This window comes from Peromyscus leucopus, chromosome 1 (genome assembly GCF_004664715.2).
Source record: "Peromyscus leucopus breed LL Stock chromosome 1, UCI_PerLeu_2.1, whole genome shotgun sequence".
NCBI classification, from domain to species: domain Eukaryota; kingdom Metazoa; phylum Chordata; class Mammalia; order Rodentia; family Cricetidae; genus Peromyscus; species Peromyscus leucopus.
Genome location: NC_051063.1, coordinates 58,666,607 through 58,692,443, shown reverse-complemented (window position 1 = coordinate 58,692,443; position 25,837 = coordinate 58,666,607). Strand labels below are relative to the sequence as shown.

The window sequence follows — 25,837 nt, the reverse complement described above, 5'->3', positions numbered from 1 at the left end:
GGATTGGCTGGGACCTGAAGCCCAGAAAGCCTTTCCCAACACTACCCCAGGGCAGAGGAGAACACCTGTGGCTGTGCCCATGCCTTTGTGATGCCAAGTGGCTCATAAACCAGAGCAGACTAGTGTGTGTAAGGAGAGGAAAGGCAGAGCCCTGACACTCAGTCCCCATGCCTCAACCCTGAGGTCACCAGCCCTTACCCAGCATGTTGGAGGACTCAATCATGTTGGTGTCCAGGTCAGTCCAGTATAGTCGCTGATCGGCATAATCAATCGTGAGGTCATTGGCCCGGCCCACCTTGTCTACCAGCGTCATGCAATTGGTCCCATCCATGAAGGCCCGCACGATCCTTGGCTTGCCGCCCCACTCGGTCCAGTAGATGTAGCTGGAAAATACCAGGAGAGGGGAGATGGGCAGGGCTCAGGTGAGTTCTGGCTTAACAGAGGGTTTAGGGCAGAGAGTAGCCACCATCTCCTAGACTCAGCCCTCCCGCCCTGGGGGAAGTCAGTCAATGACATCTCCCCAGGAAGTAAGAAGGAGCCAGATCCAACTGAGCTTCGGCCACAGCTTTGGCTCTCCCCAGGGTCCAGGAAGGATCCGAATGCAGCTAAACAGGACAAGGAGTGGAAGCCATCAGAAAAGACTGTACAAACAGGCAACATATCTTAACTAAGCTGGCTGAGTGTTGGTGCGTCCTGTCAATCAAGAGAGATGTGGGCAAATTCAGATGGATGGCTCCTTCTCTCACAGAGTGAAAAACCGGCCCGGGGCATTTGCAACACAGAAAGGGGTCCCTCCTCCTCTTCCCCTGCATATCTGAGAAGGATGCTCACACCCTCATTCTAAGGTTTGGAAGATTTTCCTTGGCCTCTGCTAGTATTGGGACCTTTCTCTTCCCCCTGCCGTCCTGAACTCTCAGCAGATGTCCCAGGCAGGGGGCTGACAGCATGGATGCTCTATGGGCTGAGTATGTGCCCAGCACTACAAGGGACACTTGGGACCAGAAAGACCCTGCACTTGGCCCCCAGGTCCCAGCCCCCAGGGTGGGGCTCCCTCTTAGGGTGGATCTTAGGCCAAGGCCACCTTGTAAGCCACCATTTCTGAATGGTCCTTAAATCCATGTGCCTCAAGGCCAGCTCCAAGCGGCAGTCTGGTCACCATGGAGGAAAAGAGACCTGAGATGGTGTCAGTTGGCCCAACTTGATCTAACTGGCTACAGGACCTCAGCTTCTCTGAGCGTGTGTGTGTGTGTGTGTGTGTGTGTGTGTGTGTGTGTGTGTGTACTGGTGTGATCTAATGGCTACAGGACCTCAGCTTCTCTGAGCGTGTGTGTGTGTGTGTGTGTGTGTGTGTGTGTGTGTGTGTGTGTGTGTGTGTGTACTGGTGTGTGCGCACCAGAAGTTAACACTGAGTGTCTTCCTCAATCATTTTCTATCATATTTTAGATAGGGTCCCTCACTGAGCCTGGAGCTTGCCGATTTGACTAGCCAGATTGGCTAGTCAGCAAACCTGAGACTGCCTGGCCCTGGCTTGCCAATGTCTGTGTTATAAGCAAGGCTGCACCTGACTTTTCACATTCGTTCTGGGGATCTAACTCAGATCCTCATGCACATGTGGCAAGCACTTTACCAATGCAGTCATCTCCCTAATTTCCTGAGCCTGTTTCTGTGTGTGTAAAATCAGAGACCAAGATACTGGCCTAAGGACACTTAGGACAGCCCATATGAAAGCAGCCAGAGCTCAGTGGCTGACAGCAGCGTCAACGCTGGTCTCAGTTTCCCCTCTAAGAATGAGAAAGACAATCTTCCAGGGTCCCTGCCAACCCTGGCACCTTCAGACAAAATCACTGCTTACCCTTTAGTAGGATCCAGAGCCAGAGACCTGGGGTTGTCAAGGTCTCTCCACACAAGCACCTGTCGGAACTGCCCATCCAGCCGGGCCACCTCGATCCTGTTGGTCCCGGTGTCGGCCCAATAGAGGTTCTTGCCCATCCAGTCTACAGCCATTCCTTCAGGGTAGTCGAGGCCAAATTCGATCACGTGCTCCACCGAGCTCCCATTCATGAAGGCTCGGCTGATAGTCTGGGAGGGTGAGGATGGAAAGGGCCATGTTAGGATCCAGCATCTTTTGCAGACATCAACCCAGGAGAGAGCAGAATCTCCAAACAGCTGACTAAATGAAGGAAGACAGCCTTCGGAGAAAAAGCAACCTGGATGTTTGTGCACGTCCACGTGTGTGATTTTACACATATCGTGAGTTTTGAAAACACTCTGCCCAGTAATCATACTTGACTCTGAGAATGAATAAAAATATAAAAGACTAGAACTGAAGAGATGGTTCAGCAGTTAAGAGCACTTGCTGCTCAATCATGAGAAGCCGAGTTCAGATGCTGGCACCTACAGACAGCTCACAACACTTACAACTACTTCAGAGGGACCGGCACACTCTTCTGGCCTCTGTGGGCACTGGACACAGACATACACGGACATAAGTAAAATAAAATCTTATATATGACAAAGAACTTTTCAAACAAGAAACTGCATTGGGAACTGTTAATGATTAGGAAAGGGGTGGGGCTGGAGAGTTAGCTCGGTGGTTAAGAGCACTGCTTCTCTTGTAGAGGAACAAAGAGTTCCCAATACCCACGTGACGGCCTTCAACCATCTGGAAGTCTAGTTCAGGGAACCAAACACCCTCCTCATCTCTCGCCCTCCCAGGGCACTGCACACATGTGGTACACATATATACACACAGGCAAAACACTCATACACATGAAATAAATACATCTATAAGAATAAAAAACTGCTGGGCGTGGTGGTGCACGCCTTTAATCCCAGCAGAGACAAAGGCAGGCAATCTCTGAGTTCGAGGTCAGCCTAGTCTCCAGAGCAGGACTACACAAGGAAACCAGGTCTCAGAAGAAGAATTAAGAAAGGACTGGAGGGATGCCTCAGGGGTCACAAGTGTCCACTGCTCTTGCAGAGGACCCAAATTTGGTTTTCTAACACGTACATCAGGCATCTTGTAACTGCCTGTGATTCTAGCTCCAGGGGATCTGACATTTTTTTCTCATCTCCACAGACACATAAATAAAAATAAACCTTAAAAATAAGTAAGGAGGGGACAAGGGGGGAGAACAAGGGAATCCGTGGCTGATATGTAAAATTAAATTAAATTATAAAATAAAAAAAAGCAAGTAAATAACCATAAGCAAATCAACAGCAGCCTAAGGTACAGGAGATCTTGTTTCTCTGCTCCTCCCTTCCCCCAGGTCTCTGTCAAAACGGGACAGTCCAGGCTGGTCTCAAACTCACGGCAATTCTCTCGCTTCAGACCCCAGAGTACTAGAATTACCGGCATGCACCACTATACCCAGCAAAGGTGATCGAAGTGTGTTAGTCATATGTTAGAGCAGGGATCAGTTTCCACTAGAAAGGGACAGATGGCCTTTTAGGTTTCTCATTCCTCAGGCAATGGTACAACATCCACAAGCAATCTCTAAACACACAGGGATCACCATACTCCAAGAGAACCATTTACAGCATCAGCACACTCCACAGACCCCGCTGAGGAGACAAGTCCCTCCCCTGATCATGGTCCAGGACAATGACACCCTCACTGTGACTGAAAACAGTAGTGAGGTGAATGGGCTGTGGGAGAAGATGGGTCAATGCCAGGTTCACTAGGCATTTCCCACAGTCCTCTGCAAAAGCTCTGGGCATGTCACCTACAAAGATAGCCGTTCATATTTACTCATTAAATTAGGTGCGCTACACTTAAGTCAGCACTCAGGAGGCAGAGGCAGGTGGATCTCTGTGAGTTGAAGTTCGGCTGATCCACCCAGCAAGTTATAGGCCAGCTAGAGCTCCACAAAGAGATTCTGTCCCAAAACACAAAAACAAGAAACAAACAAAAGTAGCCCCTAACTTATCAGCCTGCACTGAGTTATATTCAATACTACAATGCCTTTTTCTTTGTGTGTGTGTTTCCATGTGTATACACTCTGCATGTGTATGGGGAAGTCCAAGGCTGACATTGAGAGTCTTCTTCAATCATCCTTATGCCTTACGCACTGAAACAAGGTCTCTTAACTGAACCCAGAGCTTGCCCATACAACTAGTTTAGCTAGGCAGCTTGCAACAAGGATCCCCCTGCTTCTGCCTTCAAAAAATGGTCTTAAGATTTATTTTTATGTTTGGGTGTTTTGTTTGAATTTATGTCTGTGAACTATATGCAAACAGTACTTGCTGAGGCCAGAGGAGGTCATTGGATGCCTTGGAACTGGAGTTACAGATATTTGTGAGTCACCATGTGAGTGCTAGAAATCTATCCTGGATCCTCTGGAAGAACAGCCAGTGCTCTTAATCACTGAGCTGTCTCTTCAGCCCCTAATCTATTTATCTTTCTTTCTCTCCCTCTCCCTCTCCCTCTCTCTCTCCCTCCTCCTCCCTCCCTTCCTCCTTCCTTGCTGTTTTTCGAAGCAGGGTTTCTCTGTGTAGTTTGGTGCCTGTCTTGGATCTCACTCTCACTGGCGAGATCTCGAGGCTGGCCTCGAACTCACAGAGATCTGCCTGGCTCTGCCTCCCGAGTGCTGGGATTAAAGACGTGCTCCATGGCCACCTCGCGGCCCCTAATTTTTAAAAACATTTTATGTGTACCTGTGTGTGTCTGAGTACATGGAAGTGCACCGTGTTTCTACAGTACCCACAAAGGCCCGAAGAGGATCGCAGATCCTTGGAGCCACCCAATGTGAATGCTGGGAACTGCACTCAGATCTTCTGGAACAGAAGGAAGCATTCTCAACTGCTAAACCATCTCTCTCACCCTAATATGATAATTCAAAAAAAGCAAAAAACCAAAACCAAGACCAAAAACCCAGCTGTGGAGCACACAGCGGCAGATTCACAGGCAAGGTCCCACAGAAATCTCAGGCATCGGCGGCCTCACACTAGGTACCTTGAGGCTGACATCTGTCCAGTAGATGTGGTTGTTGGACACGTCAAAGTCCAGTGCAGAGGCCTCTTTGACACCTGTGAGTGGGATGGCCACGTCATTGTTGTTCGTCTCCAGGGAGATCCTGTGGATGGTGGCTCTGCTGGTGAACACCAGGAAGGCCTCAGGGATGATGCAGGTCTTCATGTCACTCAGCAGCTCCAGGCCGATGGGGCAGCCGCACTTGGTGGCGTGAGGGGTGAAGAAGCAGAGGTGGCTGCACCCTCCATTCCCGTCCGCACACGGGTTGGTTCCTGGGAGGCAAACGCACAGCTCTAGACTGGCCAAGGAGAGGTGCACCCAGTTCCCAGTTCGGCGTGGCTGTACTCCTGCCACCCGCCCGAAGGGGACGGTGGCAGGAGAAGTGGGGAGAAAGCCTGGGCAGCGGCAGCTAAAGCCTTCCCTAGTGCGGTCAACTGGCCGTGACAAGACAGCAGGACGCTCCCGCCACCTGGCCCCGGTCCCAGGGCGTCAACGGAGTACAGCAAACAGCTACAACCAGCCCACTGAGCAGTGACGGAGCTATGCCGCAATGACGCTCAACTGTGGCTCCTCAACTCTGACCCTGCTTACTGGATTGGCTCTTATCATTCTTCCAGAATGTTCCCTGATTCGAGTCCCTTGGCAACCTATAAAACTCAGGTTTGCCATGGGGAGCCAAAGGCATACGTGTTTATTAAAGCAGACAGAAAGTGTCACACTCATTTATTGCTTTGAGTGTTAGGAATTTAAGCTTAAAAAAAAAGAAAGAAGAAGAATCTTCTTCCCCTTATCACAAGATGAGAAGGTGGGGTGGGGGGATACAGAGAGAGGTAGAGCCAATGGCTGAGTTTACTTTGCAGCCCAGGGAGGCTTGCTTTATTCTCTTCTTCCTGACAGACACAGGTGGGCCTTCTTTGTCCTGTGCATGGCAAGTGCTTTTCCACAGGTGGTCCTATGGGTTGCCATGTGGCCTGTCACAGGGACAGGAGGGACAAGCCATGCCCACGGTCACCCATGCTGCCCTTCTGCCTTACACACCCTGCCTGAGCATGGTGACCTGAGCTCAGTCACCTCCCTCATATTGGTAAAGCTGGGCACCTCTTGAATTTTTTTTTTAAATTACATTTACTCTGTGTGTGTGCACACATGTGTGCCCACATGTGCACAGGTGGATATACATGTGCATACAAATGTGCATGCCATTGCACACATGTGGATGTAAGAGAACAACTTTCAGGTATGGAAACAACTCCTCCCACCATGTGGGCTGAGTGCTGAACTCGGGGAATCAGGTCTGGCAGGAAGCACCTTTATTCACTCAACCTTCTCACTGAGCCAAAGACGTGCGTTTCGTTTTGTTTTTTTCTGGAGTGTGTGTGTGTGTGTGTGTGTGTGTGTGTGTGTGTGTGTGTGTGTGTGATGTGTAAATGGGAGAAGGTCAGAAGGGGGAGTCGGATGCACCTCAAGCTGAAGTCCCAGGTGGTTGTATTGGGAACAGGACCTGGGTTCTCCAGAAGACCAGGAGGAACTCTGAACTCCAGCCCGAGCCGCCTCTCTAACAGCAACCGCGCGGTTGACTAGAATAAGCGGCCCTCAGCACTGGGGCCTCTTCTTGAATTCATTTATCAGGCAACGTTTCCAGTACCTGTGACATGCAGGCATGGCACCGGGTATGGGGGTGGCAAATGGGAACAAAGCCCCTGCTCTGTGCAACGGTCCTGGTCCCCACCTGGACGATACTGTCTGAGTGTAACTTATGGACCTGCATTTGGAGTCCTCAGAAAGACAACCCAACAAGTCGGATAACGTTATCCTAAGTGAACTCTTTGACCATGCTGCCTTTCGGGTAAATGGTGTGTTTAAGAGTCATGGCGCAGCTCAGCCACAAGGGCAAGGCAGATACAGTGAGTCCTGGGTTCAACCACCTGCTGTTCACATGGCCTCTCTGTCCTCAGTGCTCTTGGGGTAGGACCCAGGATTAACATACAGTTGGCCTTAGGCACTCAAGTTCTTACCATACATTGAGGAGTCACATGTCGGCCACACTTACTCCCAACCATCCTTGACCACTACCTATCTCTGAGCAACACGCCACCCCTACCCCCACCTATCCTTGGCCAGATACAGTCACCATTTCCTGTGCTGCCCATCCTCAGAGGAGGATACCCTCGTGGACACCAAGCCCAGGTCCGAACCTGTCATCTTTCCCAAGCTGAACTGTGGCTCAGCTCGCCAGGACTCACCGACAACCTTGGCCACATTCACCGCTTTGAGTCCCATCAGGTCGGGCAACTGATCGATGATGACATCCCGGCTGGCCTTGACCTTGTGTACCCTCTCAATACTGCGCCGCTGCCAGTCTGTCCAGTAGATGAAGTCCCCCAGCAGTGTGAACCCGAAAATGTGTGGGAGCTTGTCCTCTAGCAGGGTCCGCCGCTTTGTCCCATCTATGTTGATAACCTGTTCATTGGCAGAGACAAGGGTCTGGATGGGCAGGGCCGCACCAAGAGCCAGCCTGGGGCCTGCTTCAGGCTTCAGCTGCCCTGGAGCCTCCACCGCATCAGCACCGCAGGAAGGCTTCCTGGGAACCAACAGCAATGCCTGCTACAGGTGCAGGGCTGGGCATGCAACACAATTTCAAAGGACCAGGCCACCCTACAACCTGGACAAGTCTGTCCCTCTTGGGCACCTCTAGTTATAAACCTAAACCCACAGGACTGTGGTACTTTCCTTCCCGGTCCGCTCTGGCACAGAAGAGCCAAGTCTTCTTCTGGAAAAGGCTATGCTGATTAAAGACGAACACTAAGACCGGGGATGTGGCTCAGCTGGGGGAGGAGGGCATACCTGGCAAACATGAAGCCCTGGGTTTGATCCCGAGCAACAATAAACGAGGCTTGGTAGGGTACACTGCCAATCCTAGCACCCAGGAGGTGGAAGAAAGATAAGGAGTTCAAGACCATCCTCAGCTGCATAGTCATTGCAAGACCAGGCTGAGACACAGTTTGTTGTGTTTTGTTGGGTTTTTGTGACTGTTTTTGAAAAGCCATAGGGTGAGTGGGACTCTAGTGATCCACAAAGACCAGCGGTGGCCGTGGCAACAGCCCAGGCTCGGGGCTCTCAGGACAGGATGACGAAACACACCAGGTAATTGCCGGCAAGCCTCGGCTGGCCTCTTGAGCAAGGCTGTACTTCTTGCTCATCAGGAGAGCAGGCAGCCAGAAGTAGCGGCAGGCTGAGCACCACCGGCAGGCTGAGCACTACCCTAAACCACCACAGTTCAAGAGCAGGAGGCCCACGAGCTGATTCATCAGGGAAGACAGTGCAGTTTCAGCGCCCACAGCCAGGGGACCAACCCACTCTACCCCGTGGTGCTCCGTGTCCTTGAACGGGTCCTTGAACCCCATGGGCCTCAAGTTTCCACGTTTCCACCCGCAGCGGGAGACCAGACTAATCAATCAGTTGCTAACCCATCCTGGAAATATAATAACCAAAGCTGGGCTCCTATCTAAAGCCATTCAGGCTGACTCGGAGGCCATCAGAGCTGCTGTGAGAACCAGGTAGGGGCAAAGGCACGCGTTTGTTTGTTTGTTTGTTTGTTTGTTTGTTTGTTTGTTTGTGGGATGCCTCAGCTGGAGGATGCAGCTGGAGCTGAGTCCTCGGGCTCAATGATGTCAAATGAGCAGCAGAGGGCAGTGACAGCCAGCTTCAGTTCACACAGCCCAGAGTCCATTCTTTTGTTTGTTTGATTTGTTTTTTAAGAGTTTCTCTGTGTAGCCGTGGTTGCCCTGGATCTCACTCTGTAGTTCAGGCTGGCCTCGAACTCAAGAGATCCACCTACCTCTGCCTCCTGAGGGCTGGGCTTAAAGGCATGAGCCACCACAGCCAGGCCAGATTCATTCTTATATTCCCATGACAAGTGGTACACAGGCCACTAACTCTAGGTTAGACATCTGAGGGAATGACAAGCCATTAGCACGTTGAGCTCCCCGAGCTGGGGAGAACAGTTCCAGAAGAGAAGAGGACAGTGACAGGCAGGGCTCCAGCTGACCTAGGGACTGTGTAATTCCTCAATACAGGCCAAACAGGGGTAGGGAAAGGACCGATGATGCTAGAAAGAAAATCCTCATCTGACAACAACAAAAAAAAGACTCCAGTTTGAATCTCCCACAGGTCAGCATTGTCTCTCATATCGTCTCGATTTCTGTTATGTGTGCAAGCATGTGGAAGTGTGGAAGTCAGGACAATTTGCAGGAATCTGTTCTCACCTTCCATCATGTGGGTTCCAAGGCGTTGAATATAGGTTTTGTGGCAGGCTGGGTGTCAAGCACGTTACCTGCTGAGCCATCTTGCCAGTCCCTCGTTCTGTTCATTCTTCCTTCCTTCCTTCTTACTATCTTTCTTTCTGGAGATACAATCTCATATAGCCCAGGCTGGCCTCAGGCTCACCACTTCCGATCCTCCTGCCTCCACCTCCCTAGTGCTGGAACTACAGGTGTACACCACCATGTTTAGTTTATATCAGGCTTTGGGATGGAGCCCTGGGCCTGGTGAATGCTAGACAAGCACTCTACCGACTGAGCTATAGCCCTAACGCCATTTATAAAACCAAACTTCCGAGCACGTGACAATCAACTGTGGCTGAGAGCATGCTCTTCCTGGATCCACTGAACAGTGAAAGAAGCTCACAGAGACACCAGGAGGAAGAGTGGTGGACACCAGAGACGGCCAGAGCTTTCCTGGCCAGGTCAAGCCACACCCAGGGTGAGGACAAGACTGGATCTGGGTTGGCATAGTGGCAGAGCCTCCCTGTAATGGAGGAGCCACACCCATGCCATCCTTTGGCACAGACCTGGAAGAAAGGACGATTGGCAATAAGCAGTTCTTACCTGCTCTAATGTATGGGAATAGAAATTACAGAAATGTCCTATGGTGGCTGTGTGTGTGTGTGTGTGTGTGTGTGTGTGTGTGTGTGTGTGTGTGTGTGTGTGTGTGTGTGGCTGTTTGGGGGGGGGGTCCTTTCTCTGTAGCTCTGGCTGGCCTGGAACTTGCTGTGTACACCAGGCTGGCCTCAAACTCACCGCAATCTACTTGCATCTGCCTAGGATTACAGCTGTGTACTGCTACACCCAGCATGTATAAATGAGCTATATCCCTGTGCACCATATGTGTGCAGTGCCTGTGGAGGACAGAAGAGGGCGTCACACGCCTGGAACTGTAGTTACAGATGATTATGAGTAAATCACACTTTAAATGCCATCTGACCCACAATTCCACTCTCAGACACACACTCAAGGGAAGGTAGAAATGGTATTCAAAAATGTGTTCATGAATATCCACAGAAAATTCTTTCCTGACAGACAGACAGGAGGAAAGGAGTGATGAGGGGCCCGCAGTGTCCACCACGCACTGGCATGTAACCTGCTGCAGAGGAGGAAGAGGTGTCTGTGCACGGGACAGCATGTATACCGGATACACCACGCTCCCAACAAAGCCAGACGTCGAAGGCTACCCTAGACTAGAGGGTTCTAGTCACAGGGAATATACCCAAGAAACCAAGTCACAGAGACAGAAAGGTGAGGAGTGTCCCCAGAGGCTGAGGGACCAGAAGCAAGGGGAGTGACTATGACCTGGCATGGGGTTTGCTCTCCAGGTGAAGAAGTATCTAGGAGGAGAGCAATGATCATCATACAGTACTGAACACACAAAGGCCACTCTGCTAGGAGCACACAGAGCAACAGCATCTGTGGGTACCATTTATCCCTGTCATGCTCCCATTGGCAACTATGGTACCAAAAATGAAGCCTCCTCAGCTGAGAGGAGGGGGAGAGGGGAAGGAAGGAGAGAAGGAGGGAGGGAGGGAGGGAGGGAGGGAGGGAGGGAGGGAGGGAGGAGGGAGGGAGGGAGGAGGCTGGAGGTTGAAGAGAGCTCAGCAGTTAAGAGCACTGGCTGCTCTTCCAGAGGTCCTGAGTTCAATTCCCAGCAACCACACGGTGGCTCACAACCACCTAATGAGATCTGGTGTCTTCTTCTGTCATGCAGGCATACATGCAGACAAAACATTCATACTTAAAAAAAAATACAAAAATATTGAGAGAGAGAGATTGAGAGAGATTGAGAGAGAGAGAGAGAGAGAGAGAGAGAGAGAGAGAGAGAGAGAGAGAGAGAGAGAGAGAGATTGATTGATTATCAATAGGAAAGTCCGAGAGAAATGGTTACAAGGCAGCTCTCTGGGTTTCCAGAAGAAGCACATCTCCCATTCCGATCCTGAGCTCATGTCCCCTAGAGCACCGAGGACCCCTGTTCCCCAAGAAACAACGTTTCCGACACAGCCTCTTCTCCAGCTCCTACCCTCTCTTGGAGGCCACCCAGCCCAGGCCTCTCCAGGAGCCATAAGGAGAGTGTCCTCAATGGTGACATCAGTGAGTAGTGACACCCACAGTGTCCTCAATGGTGACATCAGCAAGTGACACCCACACAAGGAGCAACAGAAGGTACTAGAAAAAGCAGGAAGGTGTCCACCCTGAGGACATGCACCAAGCAGGGTAGCAGAGCCGCTCGTGATGCTGACAGTCCCCTGGCCCCGAGAGCCGTCCAAAGGGGCTCTGCCAAAGGCACACGGGCATTAGTGAACACTACGGCTGCTCGGGAGACCGCGTGCCCACCGCCTCCGGCCGCAAGGGGGGGGGGGCAGCCGCCACACTCAGAGCGGTGAGTCACGGTTTCCAACAGTTTCACGTCTTCAGCCACCCGAGGACACCTGAGGACCAGGATTTTCGGTTGTTTTGTTTCGACACAGGATCCTACTATGTAGCCCAAGCAGACCTAGGACTCAGCACGTAACTCAGGCTGATCTCACACTCATGCTAATCCTCCTGCCTCCTACTTCAAAGCCAGCAGAGACCTCCTCAGACTGAAAGAACAAATCATCAGAAACCATTTTTTAAGAGTTTGCATATTTAACTTTCAAAACTGTGTGTGTGTGCATGTGCGTGTACGTGTACGTGTGTGTGTGTGTGTGTGTGTGTGTGTGTGTGTGTGTGTGTGTGTGAAAGGGCAGAGGACCCATATGTGTGACATGGCTCATATGTGGAAGTTAAACACAACTTTCAGGAGTCGGGTCTCTTCTTCCAGCATGTGGGTTCCAAGCATGGAACTCACGTTGTGAGGCTCGGCAGCAACCACTTTCCCACACTAAACCACCAGCCAGCCCCATAAGATGGGACTGACTCACGAGGCAGCCCTGGCTAGCCTGGAACTCACTACATAGACTAGACGGGCCTCAGTCTCAGAGACCCGACCATCTGCCTCTGCTTTTCACGTGCTAGAATTAAAGACATGTGCAACCACAGCCATTTTGCTTTGCTTTGGTTTTACCTTATTTATTTATTTTAAGAGAGGGTCTCTAATATCCCAGGTGCTCAAACTTACTATGCAGTTGAGGATGAACCTGAACTCCTGACCTTCCTGCCTTCGTCTCCTGAGTGCTCACTTCATAGACATGTGCTACCATATACCCCATGTGTGTGGTCATGGGGACTGAACCCAGGGCTCCCTGCATGCTGGGTAAGCACTTTACCAACTGAGCCATATCCCCAAACCCATGGTGAGTTATTTCTTTGAGGATTCCATTCGGCCACATAGCAGGGCACAGTCATCGACTGATGTCTATGGCAAACACACGGGTCGGGCTGCAGGGTGTCCAGGCCCGGCCTCTGCATGAAACTTTGGGCTCGGGGACAACAAAGAAGAGTCTATCACATGCCGCCCTATATGGAGTGGCTCCGCCAGGCCCTCTGCCCCGCCGGCTTCACTCACCTCGATTTTATCAGTCTTGGCATCCCCCCAGTAGAGCTTGCCCTCCTGCAGGTCCAGAGCCAGTCCGTTGGGCCACCCAAGGGAGGTGTTCACCAGGACATGCCGATCTCGCCCATCCAGGTTGGCACATTCGATTTTGGGGTTCTCCCCCCAATCTGTCCAGTACATGAGGCTAGAGAAAAAGCAAATGAACATGATGGTGTTCTGTTCTGCTCCTCATGTACCCCGATTCTGGGGGCCACACCTCCCCCAGCTTGCTGGAGAACACAGCTCGATGGGAACATCAGGACCCCACAGCACAGGCCAGCAACGGGCTACAGGGGCTGTGGGCTGTTTCCCCACCACACCATAGGAAAGCTCTGGAGGTGACCCTGCAGAGGGTCTCGGGCAGTCTGTCCCTGACCTATGTGCTAGGGGTCAGAGCATCCGGGAGGAGGGCAGCAGGGAGCCTGCTAACAGCAAAGCTCCCATGTCCTCAGGATGTGTGACCTGTTCTCAAGCCAAGGAAAAAGCTGAAGGGCAGCAGAGGGCAGAAGTTTTTTGTTTGCTTGTTTTGGATTTGTCTTTCTGTTTTGGTTTGGTTTTTGTCTTTTTTTTTTTTTTTTTTTTTGGAGACAGAGTTCTTTGTGTAGCCTTGGCTGTCTTAGAACTAGCTATATCTACCAGGCAGGTCTTGAACTCACGGAGATCCGCCTGCCTCTGCCTCCCAAGGGCTGAGATTAAAGGTGAGTGCCACCACCGCCTGGTGGGGACAGGTTTTTTGTTTTTTTTTTTTTTAAGATTTATTTATTTATTATGCATACAATGTTCTGCCTACATGTGTCCCTGCAGGCCAGAAGAGGGCACCAGATCTCATTACAGATGGTTGTGAGCCACCATGTGGTTGCTGGGAATTGAACTCAGGACCTCTGGAAGAACAGCCAGTGTTCTTAACCTCTGAGCCATCTCTCCAGCCCGGGGACAGAAGTTTTAATGCATGAAAATCCAAGGCACTCAGGACACAGCCCTGTCTCCTGCCACCTCCACCATCCTCCTGGTCCCCTCCATCTGAAACACTCTTCCCTGGACCTGGGGTCATACACACTGGCTGTCCCATTTCCCTGGATCCTCAGGCTTGAGGGTCACGGGCTGGTAAAGACCCTGGCATCTGCTTCCCACCTCATTTCACACATGAGAACACCGTGGCCCACGGGGCTGTGACCCCACTGCTCCTTGTATCCATTCTCTTCGGGAACAACACTGCTCTTGGGCCACTACCACAGAGCAAAGTCTTCTGCCTCCTATTGGGCCCAGGGTCACTGAAGGATGACTGCAGCCTTGAACCTTCCTCCAGGCCCCATTACCAGCTGCCGCCCCCAAGGCCCTGCTACCCACCTGCTTCTGGACCCACACACATAAGCCCTCCAACCTCTCCGGCTTACAAGGCCCCACAGGTAGGCAGGAAACAGCCCTGGCACCAGCACCTGTTAGCATCTGCAGTACCTGCTCTGGTCCCTCAGCGCCAAAGGGGAAACACACCTGGTGCTTACAGTGGTCAGCGGACTGCAGCCACTACTCCAGACCGGGCCCTGTCCTTCAGGGCAGGTTCACACCCTGCACCAAGCAGCGATTCGCCGCAGCCCCCCCCAGCATCACCCCCAGAGCTCCACGGCACCCTCCTCATCACAGCCTGCTCAGTTCTAGCTCAGGGGCCCCCTTCAGCACCAGGCACAGGTGCTGGGGTCTCAGCAGCTCCATCCCAGCCACATCCACTTGGTATTTCTATGGTTTCTGGAGATCCAAACCTATCCTCATATCTGCACAGTAAGTACTTACCTGCTGACTAATCTCCCGAGCTTGGTGGTGTTTGTTTTTTTTAATGTGGATTCTAGGGATCAACTTGGGTCCTTATGCTTACAAACAGGAACCTTACCAACCGAACCATTGCCCAGCCCTCCAGGATGTCCTACCCACTGCCCGACGGCCTGTGCCCAAGCTCCTCAAACTCAAGGATCGGCTGCAGCAGCAGCACTGGGAACTCATCCGAGAAATGTTCTTTTCAAACCTGCCCCGTTCACTGACTCAGAACTCTGCACATTAACAAGCATATCTCGGGGGCTGGGGTGCAGGGGAATGCCCCAGAGCCCACCTCCAGTCCCAGCCTTACCCCATCACAGGGTGCAACACGATGGCCCGAGGCTCGTCCAGGTCCTCAGACACCAGGATCTTTCTGGAGGTGCCATTGAGGCGAGTCACCTCAATTCGGTCCGTGCCTGTATCCGTCCAGTAGAGGTTCCGGGCGACCCAGTCCACGGCAATGCCATCAGGATCATTGATCTCAGTGTTCACAAGCGTCTGTGCGCCTGACCCATCCAGATACGCCCTGCGGATAGCCCGCACCTCATCATCTGTCCAGTACACGTGGCCCTCCAGCGGGTCATAGTCGATGGCAATGGCATGCCGGATGTCGCCCACCTGCAGCACTATGTCTGTGAAGTCAGGTGTGTCCAGAGAGATCCTCCTGAGGTCCGTCCTCCGGGCCAGCAGCAGTACTTCCTCGGCCCCTATGGAGACATAAGCCATGAGGTCAGAGGGTCAGTCGCCATGGCTGAGGCAGCTCAGGAGCCTGGACGTACAGTGGAGTTATCTAGGCATGTCTCAGCCAGGCCCCTAGACGGCGACAGTGGCTGGGGGGCTCTGGGGGGCTGACGCTGTGTCTTCCTGCTTGACAGAAGATAACGCTGACGCACAGAGAGGTGGAATAATCAGCCAGAAGCCCTCTAAGCAGGCCACCTGGCTTCCTCCAGTGTGAGAGCTGTTTCTGCCAGCCCTCTTGTCTCTCTCCTGACCATAAACCAGCCTCTGTGAAAAATCCCACTGGTAGCACAGGGCTCCAGACCCCAATCACCTGTCCTAGTCTCCTCCTCTATCCACCTACGAAACAGCTTCAAGCAGATGCCCCTGTCTTGCTGTCACCCAGGGCCAGGAATCTGTGTCAAGTGACCCAGTTCTGACATACACAGTGCTGGGATGGAGGGACCCTGACTCCAAAGCTCAGACATCCCCCTGGACACCGGCTGCACATGCAGGGACACCAAATGAAAGACCACTTGGCGCACCAGACAACAGGAAGAGACAAAAACACCTCCGCCGTCAGGCATCTTCTCACCTGAGCCCAGGCCAAACCCACAAGTTCCTCCCACTGTGGTCAGCACCCAGCAGGGCCACTGTGGCCTCAGCAGAGCAGGGCCCTGAGAAAGGCTGCTTTCTAAACAGGGGCTATAGGCAGGGGTCCCACAGGAGACAGGCAAGGGATATACTTTCAATAGATCGCGGAGTCATTGTGAGTTGTCAAAAGTCAAACTGGCACTAGACACTGAGAAGCTGTGGGCAGTAGAGAAGCTGTGAAACCGGGGCCTCCCTGGCTGCTGTGACACTTTGGGGTCTTGGGCTCAGTGAGGAGAGCCTCAGGTGTATTAGCAGGAGCGTACTCCCAAATCTCCTTTCTAGTGTGAGCTAATGCCAGGCTCTGTGACCCCAGGACCACCATCCCTAACCATTCTGGCTGCTTGGTGAGGCTCAGATCGTTACAGCCAGGTTTGGGGGTCAAGTGGCTGCTAGTGGTTAAGAGCACTGGCTGCTCTTGCAGAAGACCTGGGTTCAATTCCCAGCACCCGCACAGAAGCTCACAACTGTCCTGGGGATCTGACACCCTCACACAGACATGTATGCAGGCAAAACACTAATGCACATTAAAAATAGTAATAATTAAGGACTGGAGAGATGGCTCAGCGGTTAAGAGCACTGGCTGCTCGTCCAGAGGACCTCGGTTCAATTCCCAGCACCCACATGGCAGCTTACAACTGCCTGTAACTCCAGTTCCAGGGGACCCGACACCCAATGCACATAAAAATAAAATAAAATAAATAAAATTTTTTTAAAAATAGTAATAATTAATTTTAAAAAAAGAGTTAATAGTAAAAGGCCTGGAGTGGTAGTGAACACCTTTAATCACAGCACTTAGAAGGCAGAGGTAGGTGGATCTCTGTGAGTTCCAGGTCAGCTTGGCCTACACAGTGTGTTCCAGGATAGCCAGAGCTACATAGTGAGTTATTGTCTTGAGGTGGGAGAAAAGAGTCAATACTAGGACACACACCTGAGAAAGGGGATGACGTGGCCACCCCAGGAACCTGGCAGAGCGGCAGGATGGACATCTGCCTCTGTCCCAACCCTCCATGCTGGGCTAGCAAAGCATCTCAGGAGATACCCACAGAGCCTCATGCAGCCTTGGGGACCCAAGTATGACTTCAACTCTGACACCAACGCCTCCCAATGCTACTTGGGTCGGGATACAGCTCGCTCCCAGGGTTGTGTCACAGTCGGCTCTTACTGTTCTCAAGCATCCCCAGAACCAAGAATGTCAGGGCCAAAGATGACTTCCAGCGTCACAGGGCCACCCACCTACAGTTAAGAAGCATTTTGCAGCAGAGACAATAGCTGGGACCTCCCTCACACACCAGTCCTGAAGCCAACAGCCTGGGATCAGCCATGGCTGACCATGTAGCTCTCAAACAGCAGAAAGCTGCCTGCACCCGTGCTGGTTTGCTGTTCCCCGGGGTCAGGACACCTGCTTTGATTCCTCACTAAAGGGAGCAAATGCATGAGTTTCCTACATAGGGCTGGGGAAACTGAGGCACCAGATGAAGAAGTAGCACTTGTAAGAGTCCTAAGTGCCCAACAGGAACAGAGACCCAAATCCACGCTGCCTAAGAAAGGTGCATGCTGGGAGGGAAAGAGCAGAATTGGGAATTTCAACGGATTTTCCTCCCCTGGGCTCCATTCCCAACATGTTCTGTTAACTGTTGACCTGTCCTTCAAGGCCCAGGCCACACACCACCTTCTGATCTTTTGGACAACTGACAGTGTGCCCACCCCACAGTCTCACGGGGACTGGTATGGTCGCTTTTGAACTATGTTGCATCCAGAACCGGGGTCAACTCTGCAAGGAGACGCAGCCCTGGGTCAGAACCCACCCAGTGTGAGCATCTGGCAGGCCCCACTCTCTGGGCTTATTTCTTCATCGGCCAGGCGACGCCTGAGTCACTTTCTGGTTCTAACACCGAGCCAGGTGTCACGAGGCTTCGTCAACATGACGGGTAAGAGATGTCTGTGGTGATGTTTTGTGTATGCACTAACAAATAAAGCTTGTCTGAAGATCAGTGGGCAAAGCCAGCCACTAGTTAGCCATAGGGGCCAGGCAGTGGCAGCACACACCTTTAATCTCAGAACTCAAGAGGCAGACAGATCTCTCTGAGTTCAAGGCCACCCTGGGCTACCCAAGATTGATCCAGTCTAAAAGAGAAACAGAGCTGGGCAGTGGTGGCACACACCTCTGATCCCAGCACTAGTGAGGTCGAGACAGGAAGTGTTATGGCTGGGTAGAGAGAGGAATATAAGGTGGGAGGAGTCAGAAGCTCAGTCTCTTTCAGGCTGAGGATTTTGTAGAGGTAAAAAGTCTCTTGAGTGGCTGGCTGCTTTGTTTCTCTGATCTTTCAGCATTTACCCCAATGTCTGAGTCTGGGTTTTTATTATTAAGACCAATTAGGATTCGTGTTACAGATGTTTGATTGTAGAAGATACCCAGGAAGGGCCAGGAAGGGCTCTGACTCTCAGGGCCTCTGTATGGGGCAGACGGTGTATGCCGACTGTCCCCTGACCTAGACCAGCTATGGCAGAGGAAGAGGTGGGAAAAACAGACTCGGGTGCCCCTTCACACTCCCGGGGTCACAGAACAGAGACCAGAGAGTGAACAAGACCAGCAAAGAACCAACAGCCTCAAACTGGAGGCAGGAAACACAACTAGGGAGTGAGGAAGGCAAGGAGCCAGGCTGTGGGGTTTGAGGGGCTGCCCTCTGGCTCAGGAGCCTCCACCATCACATGGGAGAGTCCAGCGGAGTGCCCCCAAGGACTCCACACAGGGCCTAGCCCTCTGAGAGTTAAGTCAACACAAGGGCTGAAAGCACACCCAGCAACAGGGACTCCTCCCAGGCACCCGAGAAAGACTCTGAATTAAGTTCATTGCTGAGCTAAACCCGTGGCTGTTAAGTGACTCCATCATGACGAGCAGGGGGGCCTCTGGAACCCCAGGGCTGTAGAGCGTTTTGAGACATTTTTAGTTTTGCCAAGAAAAATACAGAAGCCGTAACAGGGACGCCCGAGACAGGGCCACATCCCAGCCATGTACCCAAGGTGTGAGGGCTGGGCTCAGTGCACAGGCTTCCTCCACAGGGCCCGTAATGGAAGGCTCTAGCCAAGGTCAGGCCAGCCAAGGGCAGCTGCAGAGGAACCTCCCACCAATGTGTGCCAAGGCTGGTACCCATGGCTGGCCTCTGAGAAGGATCTGCAGAAGTGAGGTCATAACAAAACCCCTGGTGCTGCAGACCTGGGGTGGACCAGGTGGACAAGGGACAGTGCTGGCCATGAAGAGGAGAGGCCTGCCTACGAATGATGTCTGTTTAAACATCAAGGAAGCAAACAGTTTAGAAACTAAAAGTATGATTTAAAAATGCTTGCTTTTTAAAATTGTCTTTCTTTCCACTCAAGTGGCAAGGATTGGTGAAACCTTCCCCTCTCTGAGGCACTGACAACCACTAAACCTAGCCGTGTGGACACCTGGCTTCTCTACTTCCTCCAGGGACATACAGGACCCAGGGGGAACATTCCCACTGCAGGCCAGGTGCCAGGCACAGGGCACAGCCTTCACACCCTAACCCGCGATTTTAATAAGTTTATTCTTTCCCAGATCTAGGGTTCAGAAGTCAAGAGTCCAGGTGCAACAAGGCCAGCCCTCTCCTGGGTTCCAAGGGAGGGTCCTTCCTGCTTCCTTCAGCTCCTGGTGTTGCCGGAAATACTTAGCGTTCCTTGGTTCACTGCCAATCACTCTGATCCCTGTCTCCAGCTTTCGCACAGCTGACTGCCCTGTGTGTCTCTACGACCCTCCTCATAGGTGGGGACTGCTCTGTGGACCCGCCATCTCTACCATGCCTCTGCTTCATCTGATTACCTCAGAAGAGGCACGGTGTCCAAACTAGGTCACACACAAGGTGCTGTGGGAGGAAGCTCCGGGAGGAGTGTTAGGGCCATGTTGGAAAGAGGGAACTCCAAGTAGAAGGGACCGCTGCACAATGACTGACACAGTGATCACTGGGAAGCACGGGTGGGCAGTACAGGCTGCTAGGTATAAGCTGAATTCAGCACGTTCCCTACGAGGAAAGGGGGGCCTCCCTCGGGCCACACTCCGCCGAGGACCCACCACACACAGGGCACCAGGCAGCTCCAAACCCAGCCTGTCCTTAAGGAAGCCACAAGCAAACAGCACCCTGTGCATGCAGTAGGGTTCCGACCACAGATACCGACAGCAGGACAGACTGCCGCCCTCAAACAAAAGCCTAGAAGGAAACAAGCTCTAAGGACCACGGGGCTGATCCGGGGTTCTCTAATAAGGTTGGAAAATAGTTTCCACGAGGGACCAGGGAGAGCCAAACCTCTCAAGGAAAGAGTCTAGTCATGGACAGTGCGCGGCTGCACACAAACAAAATCTCACTCGTGAACATTGCCGCCCAAGCTTTATCATCATCCCACGTGTCACAGAGCATAATTCTTCTGATTTTGTCATTATCTGTGGTAAAAAGCAAATGAGCCCTCAGCTGTAGGGAACCCTGCAGTGAGTCCTGTGGCCCGTGGCTGGGGAGCGCTAATCCTTGTAGAAGGAGTATGAGTTGGGGCAAGCAAGATGGCACTTGGTAAAGAGCACTTGATAAGCACGCCTGAAGACCCGAGTTCAATTCCTGGAACCTGTGCAAGCGAGGAAGGAGAGAGAGAGAACAAAGCTGTCCCATGGGTGCCATACTTATACAATAAAAAGTAAAATAAAAAGCAGAGGCTGGAGATGGTTCAGCGGGTATGAGCACCTGTTGGTCTGTGCTCAGTTCCCAGAATCCACATGGCAGATCACAATGATCAGTCACTCCAGTTCCGGGGGTCCTGATGCCATCTTCTGGCCTCCAGCATCACTGTACACACACGGTGTACATCCATGCAGGCAAACACTCATACACATAAAATAAAATCTTTTACCAAGAACAGAGAGAGGAAGGAAGGAAGGAAGGAAGGAAGGAAGGAAGGAAGGAAGGAAGGAAGGAAGGAAGGAAGGAAGGAAGGAAGTTCATTTTACATCACAGAGGTCATTCGTGGCTCTAGGTGTTACCCAGGCACAGAATGCCAGGCCGTGGAGAAGAGTAGAGTTATGGATGCAGGAAACACTCTTGAACTGTAAGTGAGGTTACTTACTTACATACACCATGAACCAATGTGCACTTGGACTTGAATATACAACACGTGGAAGAGGTGAAAACCATGCCAGCCAGATGGCTCCGTGCGTGAAGGTGCCTGACGCCAAGCCTGGTGACCTAGAACAATCTCCAGGCCCCAGGTGGTGGAGATTACCAACTCCTTTGAGTTGTCCTCTGGCCTCCACATGTACACACAGAAAAATAGATAAAATAATAAATACCCAATAAGAACTTTGTAGAGAAAAGGAAGAAAACGTGGACCTGTTCCAAGCAGCTTTGTCCAGGCGGCAGGATTCTTAATCATTTAAATGTTCCTGTTTACCAGGCTGGAGAGGCTGCTTGGCAGTTAGGATTCAGACCTGGATTCAGGTCCCAGCACCCACATGGTGGCCCACAAACACCTGTAGCTCTAGTTCCAGGGGATCAGACACCTTCAGTCTCTGCAGGCACCGGGCATGCACATGTACACACACACACTAGGAAAAACACTCATAAAGAATACTTTTTAAATTGTCTTTCTGGTTTATATTGATGGTTTCTTTTCTGTGCTAAACGTAATTTTTCCTTATATGAGGAAAAAGGCTTCTGAACTGGGGCCAGGTAGAGCCTGGGAAAGGTCTCCACCTAAGAGGAATGTAAGGCATTTTCCCCTGGAGCCACTCAAGAAATCAAAAGTCCTAGAGCCAGGGCTGGGGACAGGTGGGTGTAACCCTGGGGTCTCATATAAAGGGAAGAACAAGGTCAAAGGCAAGATGAGGCCAAAAATCACAGCCACAACCTAGAAATGTAGCCCCATGGTCTTCGGTGGCCTTTGCTGAAGTCTGGGAGTAGGTCCACGGGCAACTTCCCGGATATGTGGGAACTGAAAAGCTAATTTATCCCCAGGACAAGGTTTTCTCTCTCGACAACAAGCAAAATAATCATGCATCTTGGCGATGCAAGACCCAGTTAATACAAAAGAGAAGGCAGGTCCCCCAGGCAGAACCCTGGCCACCTCACAGCCAACCCTCCCACACAGTCCACCACAAACCCAAGGTCACAGGCCGCCCCTGAAGGGCCCTGGCCCCTCAGGGAGGCTCCACAGAGTCTGGGGGGTATCCATGACCCCCGTGGCTCTGCCCTGCCGCCTGCCAACTTCTTTCTCATCAAGATAGAAAGCTGAGCTCGGAGGACAGCGGAGATCCAGCCCTTGTCTGTCCCCGTGACTCCTGTCCTGGTCTCCTCGGCTGCCCCCACAGCAGGCATGGCCTGCTTCTTCCTTACCTCCTAGGCCTGAAGCTGCGTGGGCAGCTGGGAGGGCCGGCAGCTTTCCCTTCACTCTGCTGTCTGAAAGGCCGCAAACAGCCTGGCCCTGCGGCTCCCAACTGGCGGGTGGCCAGACTCTTGTTGTTTTTTTAGCAATTGATTAAGTTTCTCCACTGCCCCCTGGGGGGTAAGTGGTTAGACACATGCCAAGACCGCAGCCCAGTACCTTGGCCTGGGAAACCCCGCCTAATGACCACAGGGTCACAGGCCCAAAGGAAATGGCCGGGCCTGTCTTGGGCTCTGCTCATAACCCAAGACCCAAGTGACTGCCTGCCTGCCTGCCTGGCTCACCCTAAGGAGCACAATAAGCAGGCACAGGAAGTCTTAGCTCATCAGGGATGGCCCAGCAGACACCAGGCTGAGTGCACAGTTCTGGACTAAGTCACTTGCTGCCCAGGAGCACAGAGTGGCCAGAGAGGGACAAGTCAAAGCCAATCTTAGGCCTCTTGCAGGTGTGCCCTTCCTCCTCCACTTCCCAGTGACAGTTCCTCACTGGTTCTCAGCTATATGTCTGCTTTCCCTCTCTACCATGACCCTCCGGCCACTCAGCGGCTCCTCACGCCAGCAGTCTTGTCCAATGCTCACCATAAGCTCCAAGGAAAAGAGCCCCCAGGTCAGTGCCCAATCACATTCTCTACTGAACAGCACTGAACAAGCTAGTTGACCTGAGACTCAAGTGGAAACAGTCCCCTCCTCAAAGCTGGAGAGATCCCTGATTACAGCCAACAGTCCTCCCCTACCCCCACTCCCTGTGGCAATAACATTCCCCCTGGAGACCCTTATGAAGGCCAGAGGTGACACACAAAGTATGGCTTCACTGAGCAAATTAAAGGCTGGGGCAGAGGGAAGGGGAACTATAAAACATTTGGTGAGTTAGCTGCAGAAGGGCACACCTCACCATGCAACGCTCTTCATGGTCAGCTTGACAGGTTTTGAATCACCTGGGAGACACACCTCGGGTGTGCTGTGAGTGTTTCCAGAGAGGTTTAGCTAAGATGACCCACCCTGAGTGTGGGCAGCAGCATCCCACGAGCTGGGGTCTCAGAAAGCATGTGAAGCTCCAGCACTCACCTCTCCCTGCTTCCTGACTGCAATGTGGCCAGTGGCCTCACAGCCTCTCGACCACCCTTCCCGCCATGATGGACTGTGCGCACCAACCGTGAACCAAAACAGTCCCTTCTTTAAGCTGCTTTTGTTGGGAAAGTGTCTAATGCACACTGCTCCAGGGACAAGGCTCAGTTCTTCCAAAACAGCCAGGCTTTCTGGGTCTAGAACAGGAGGTGTTCTATACACAGTAGCCCTCTTTTCCTTTTTAGTTTTGGGGTGTGTGTGTGTGTGTGTGTGTGTGTGTGTGTGTGTGTGTGTGTGTGTATGAGTGCAGGTGCCCACAAGTCAGAACAGCATCAGATGTCCTAGACCTGGAGTTAAAGGCTGTTTAAAGCTGCCAGACATGGGTACTGGGAACTGAACCCAGGTCCTCCCCAAAGAGCACTCCATGTGTTTAACCTCTAGCCCCAGCAATAGTTATTTTTACTGTGGGTCACATGCTGTCCTGCGGCTCCTGGAGCTGGCTGCGGCTTCATGGACAGCTGTGCCCTCAGCTCAGGAGACTCTGAAGGGAGCCCCAGGCAGGGTGGACAGAAGCCTAGTCCCATCTGCAGCTGTGAGCATGCACTCACTCCTGTGCACAGTCCCCCACGGGGAAGCAGAGCCAGACCCAAGATTGCCCAAGCAGCTCCCGTAGGAGGGAGTGAAGACAAGGCTGAGTGAGAGCTGTACCATGGCAGTGCTCTCCACCCTGGGGATTCACTACTACTGCCATCCCTCGGTGGCTGGCCAGAGTCCAAATAATCCAATACACTGAAGCTGTATGAAAGCCCCATTTTTTCAAAGTTGACTATCAGCTGCCCACATGGTTCAAAGAAACCATGGTAGTACACACCTGCAATCCTAGCTCTTGGGAGGTAGAGGCAGAAAAACCATCACAAGTTTAAGCTCAGCCTGATCTCATAAAACTAAAATATATAAAATAAAATACAGCTTACAAGTTTGAAGGCGAGATCTCGGGTGACATTCCCAAGTGGATAAAGCACAAAGAACCGAGCATTCACAGCCACGGAGAAAGAATTGAGGCCAGAACCCATACACTCCAACACCCACCATGTTCCTGAGAGTGGGACAGAGAGGACAAGAGAAGGCCCATGATGCATCCCAGCTGGTTGCTAGAGACCCCAGAGATAACGAGAGAACCTCAGCTCTCGCCACCACACTTAACAAAGCATACCAATTCCTAGGCCCTGACCCTGGTCCAGCAGGAAGCTAGAAGTGAGGGAGCTGAATCCAACCTCCTTCACAGCAGAGTCAGGAGCAGAACCTCAGGCACATGCCCTCCCTCACAGGGCCTAGAGTGGAGCCAAGGAGACCGAGCATCAAAGCAGGTCTCAGAAGGGAAGCCTGGAGCAATGGCTAACCAGGCACCGGAAGTGAGGTCAGGAGGCAGCATGGCCAGAAGGAGCTGGAATCTACACACTTCTCTGCAGACAAGCAGGAGGCCCAAGCGTCAGCTGAGTACTTTAGGCCTGGCAAGGTTCTTTTTTTTTTTTTTTTTTTTTTTTTTTTTTTTTTTTTTTCGAGACAGGATTTCTCTGGGTAGGTTTGCGCCTTTCCTGGAACTCGCTTTGTAGACCAGGCTGGCCTCGAACTCACAGAGATCCGCCTGCCTCTGCCTCCCGAGTGCTGGGATTAAAGGCGTGTGCCACCACCGGCCGCCCGGCTAAGGCAAGATTTCTTCTAAGTGCTGGAGATCAGGGAGTCTCATGCCCAGAGAAAGCAGGGGGACTGGTGCTCTCTGGGAGCCTAGGGTAGAGTCTGACAGGGCCCTACAAACCCAAAACTCTTCTCCAAAGACAAGGAGTGCACCAGAAGGACCCTGGGTAAGTCCCAGGGCAAGGCTAGAGCTGGGCTTGGGATGCAGGACAGAGGGGACAGGAGACAGACTGAAGCAGTGGTGATCGTGGCACACGTCGGTCTGTCACACTGTTCACCACAGCCAGGAAGTGCCAAGTGGTAGCTGGCCCTGTGACAGCTGCGCCCTGACCCCCAGGGAAAGTTTTCCTTTCTAAGAAAGGCACCTGCCTCACGGTTGAGGTGAAGGAGCTGGAGAGTTAGCCCAGTGGCTAAGAGCACTTGTTTTCTTGCCTAGGACCTGGGTTTGATCCCCAACAACCACATGGAGGCTTACCACTTCCGTAGGCACCAGGCACACATGTGTACACAGACATGCACGCGAGCAAAGCACTCAGACACACAAAATAAAGAAATCACAGTGAGATGAGGGGCAGGGGCCTTGCTTGGGGTCTTCTCTGGGTGACGAAAAGCCTCTCTAGCTGGGTGGCAGTTACACAAATGTATCAGC

The 25,837-nt window shown here is 52.2% G+C and overlaps 1 protein-coding gene across 2 annotated transcripts in view; it reads right to left on the bottom strand.

Annotated features, from left to right (window-relative positions):
- Lrp5 (LDL receptor related protein 5) overlaps positions 1–25,837 on the bottom strand; it is a 106,684-nt gene that overhangs the window by 30,080 nt on the left and 50,767 nt on the right. Inside the window, exons 1-7 of one of the 2 annotated variants that reach the window (XM_037208596.1) lie at positions 22,381–22,505; positions 14,934–15,330; positions 12,788–12,959; positions 7,216–7,432; positions 4,955–5,244; positions 1,853–2,079; positions 199–383 (exon numbers count right to left, since the gene is read on the bottom strand). In XM_037208596.1, the coding sequence (XP_037064491.1) occupies positions 199–383; positions 1,853–2,079; positions 4,955–5,244; positions 7,216–7,432; positions 12,788–12,959; positions 14,934–14,938 (1,096 nt within the window). In that variant the 5' untranslated portion in view covers positions 14,939–15,330; positions 22,381–22,505. Of the gene's footprint in view, positions 1–198; positions 384–1,852; positions 2,080–4,954; positions 5,245–7,215; positions 7,433–12,787; positions 12,960–14,933; positions 15,331–22,380; positions 22,506–25,837 lie in introns of those variants that run through there. The other variant, XM_028871616.1, reaches the window with a different exon arrangement.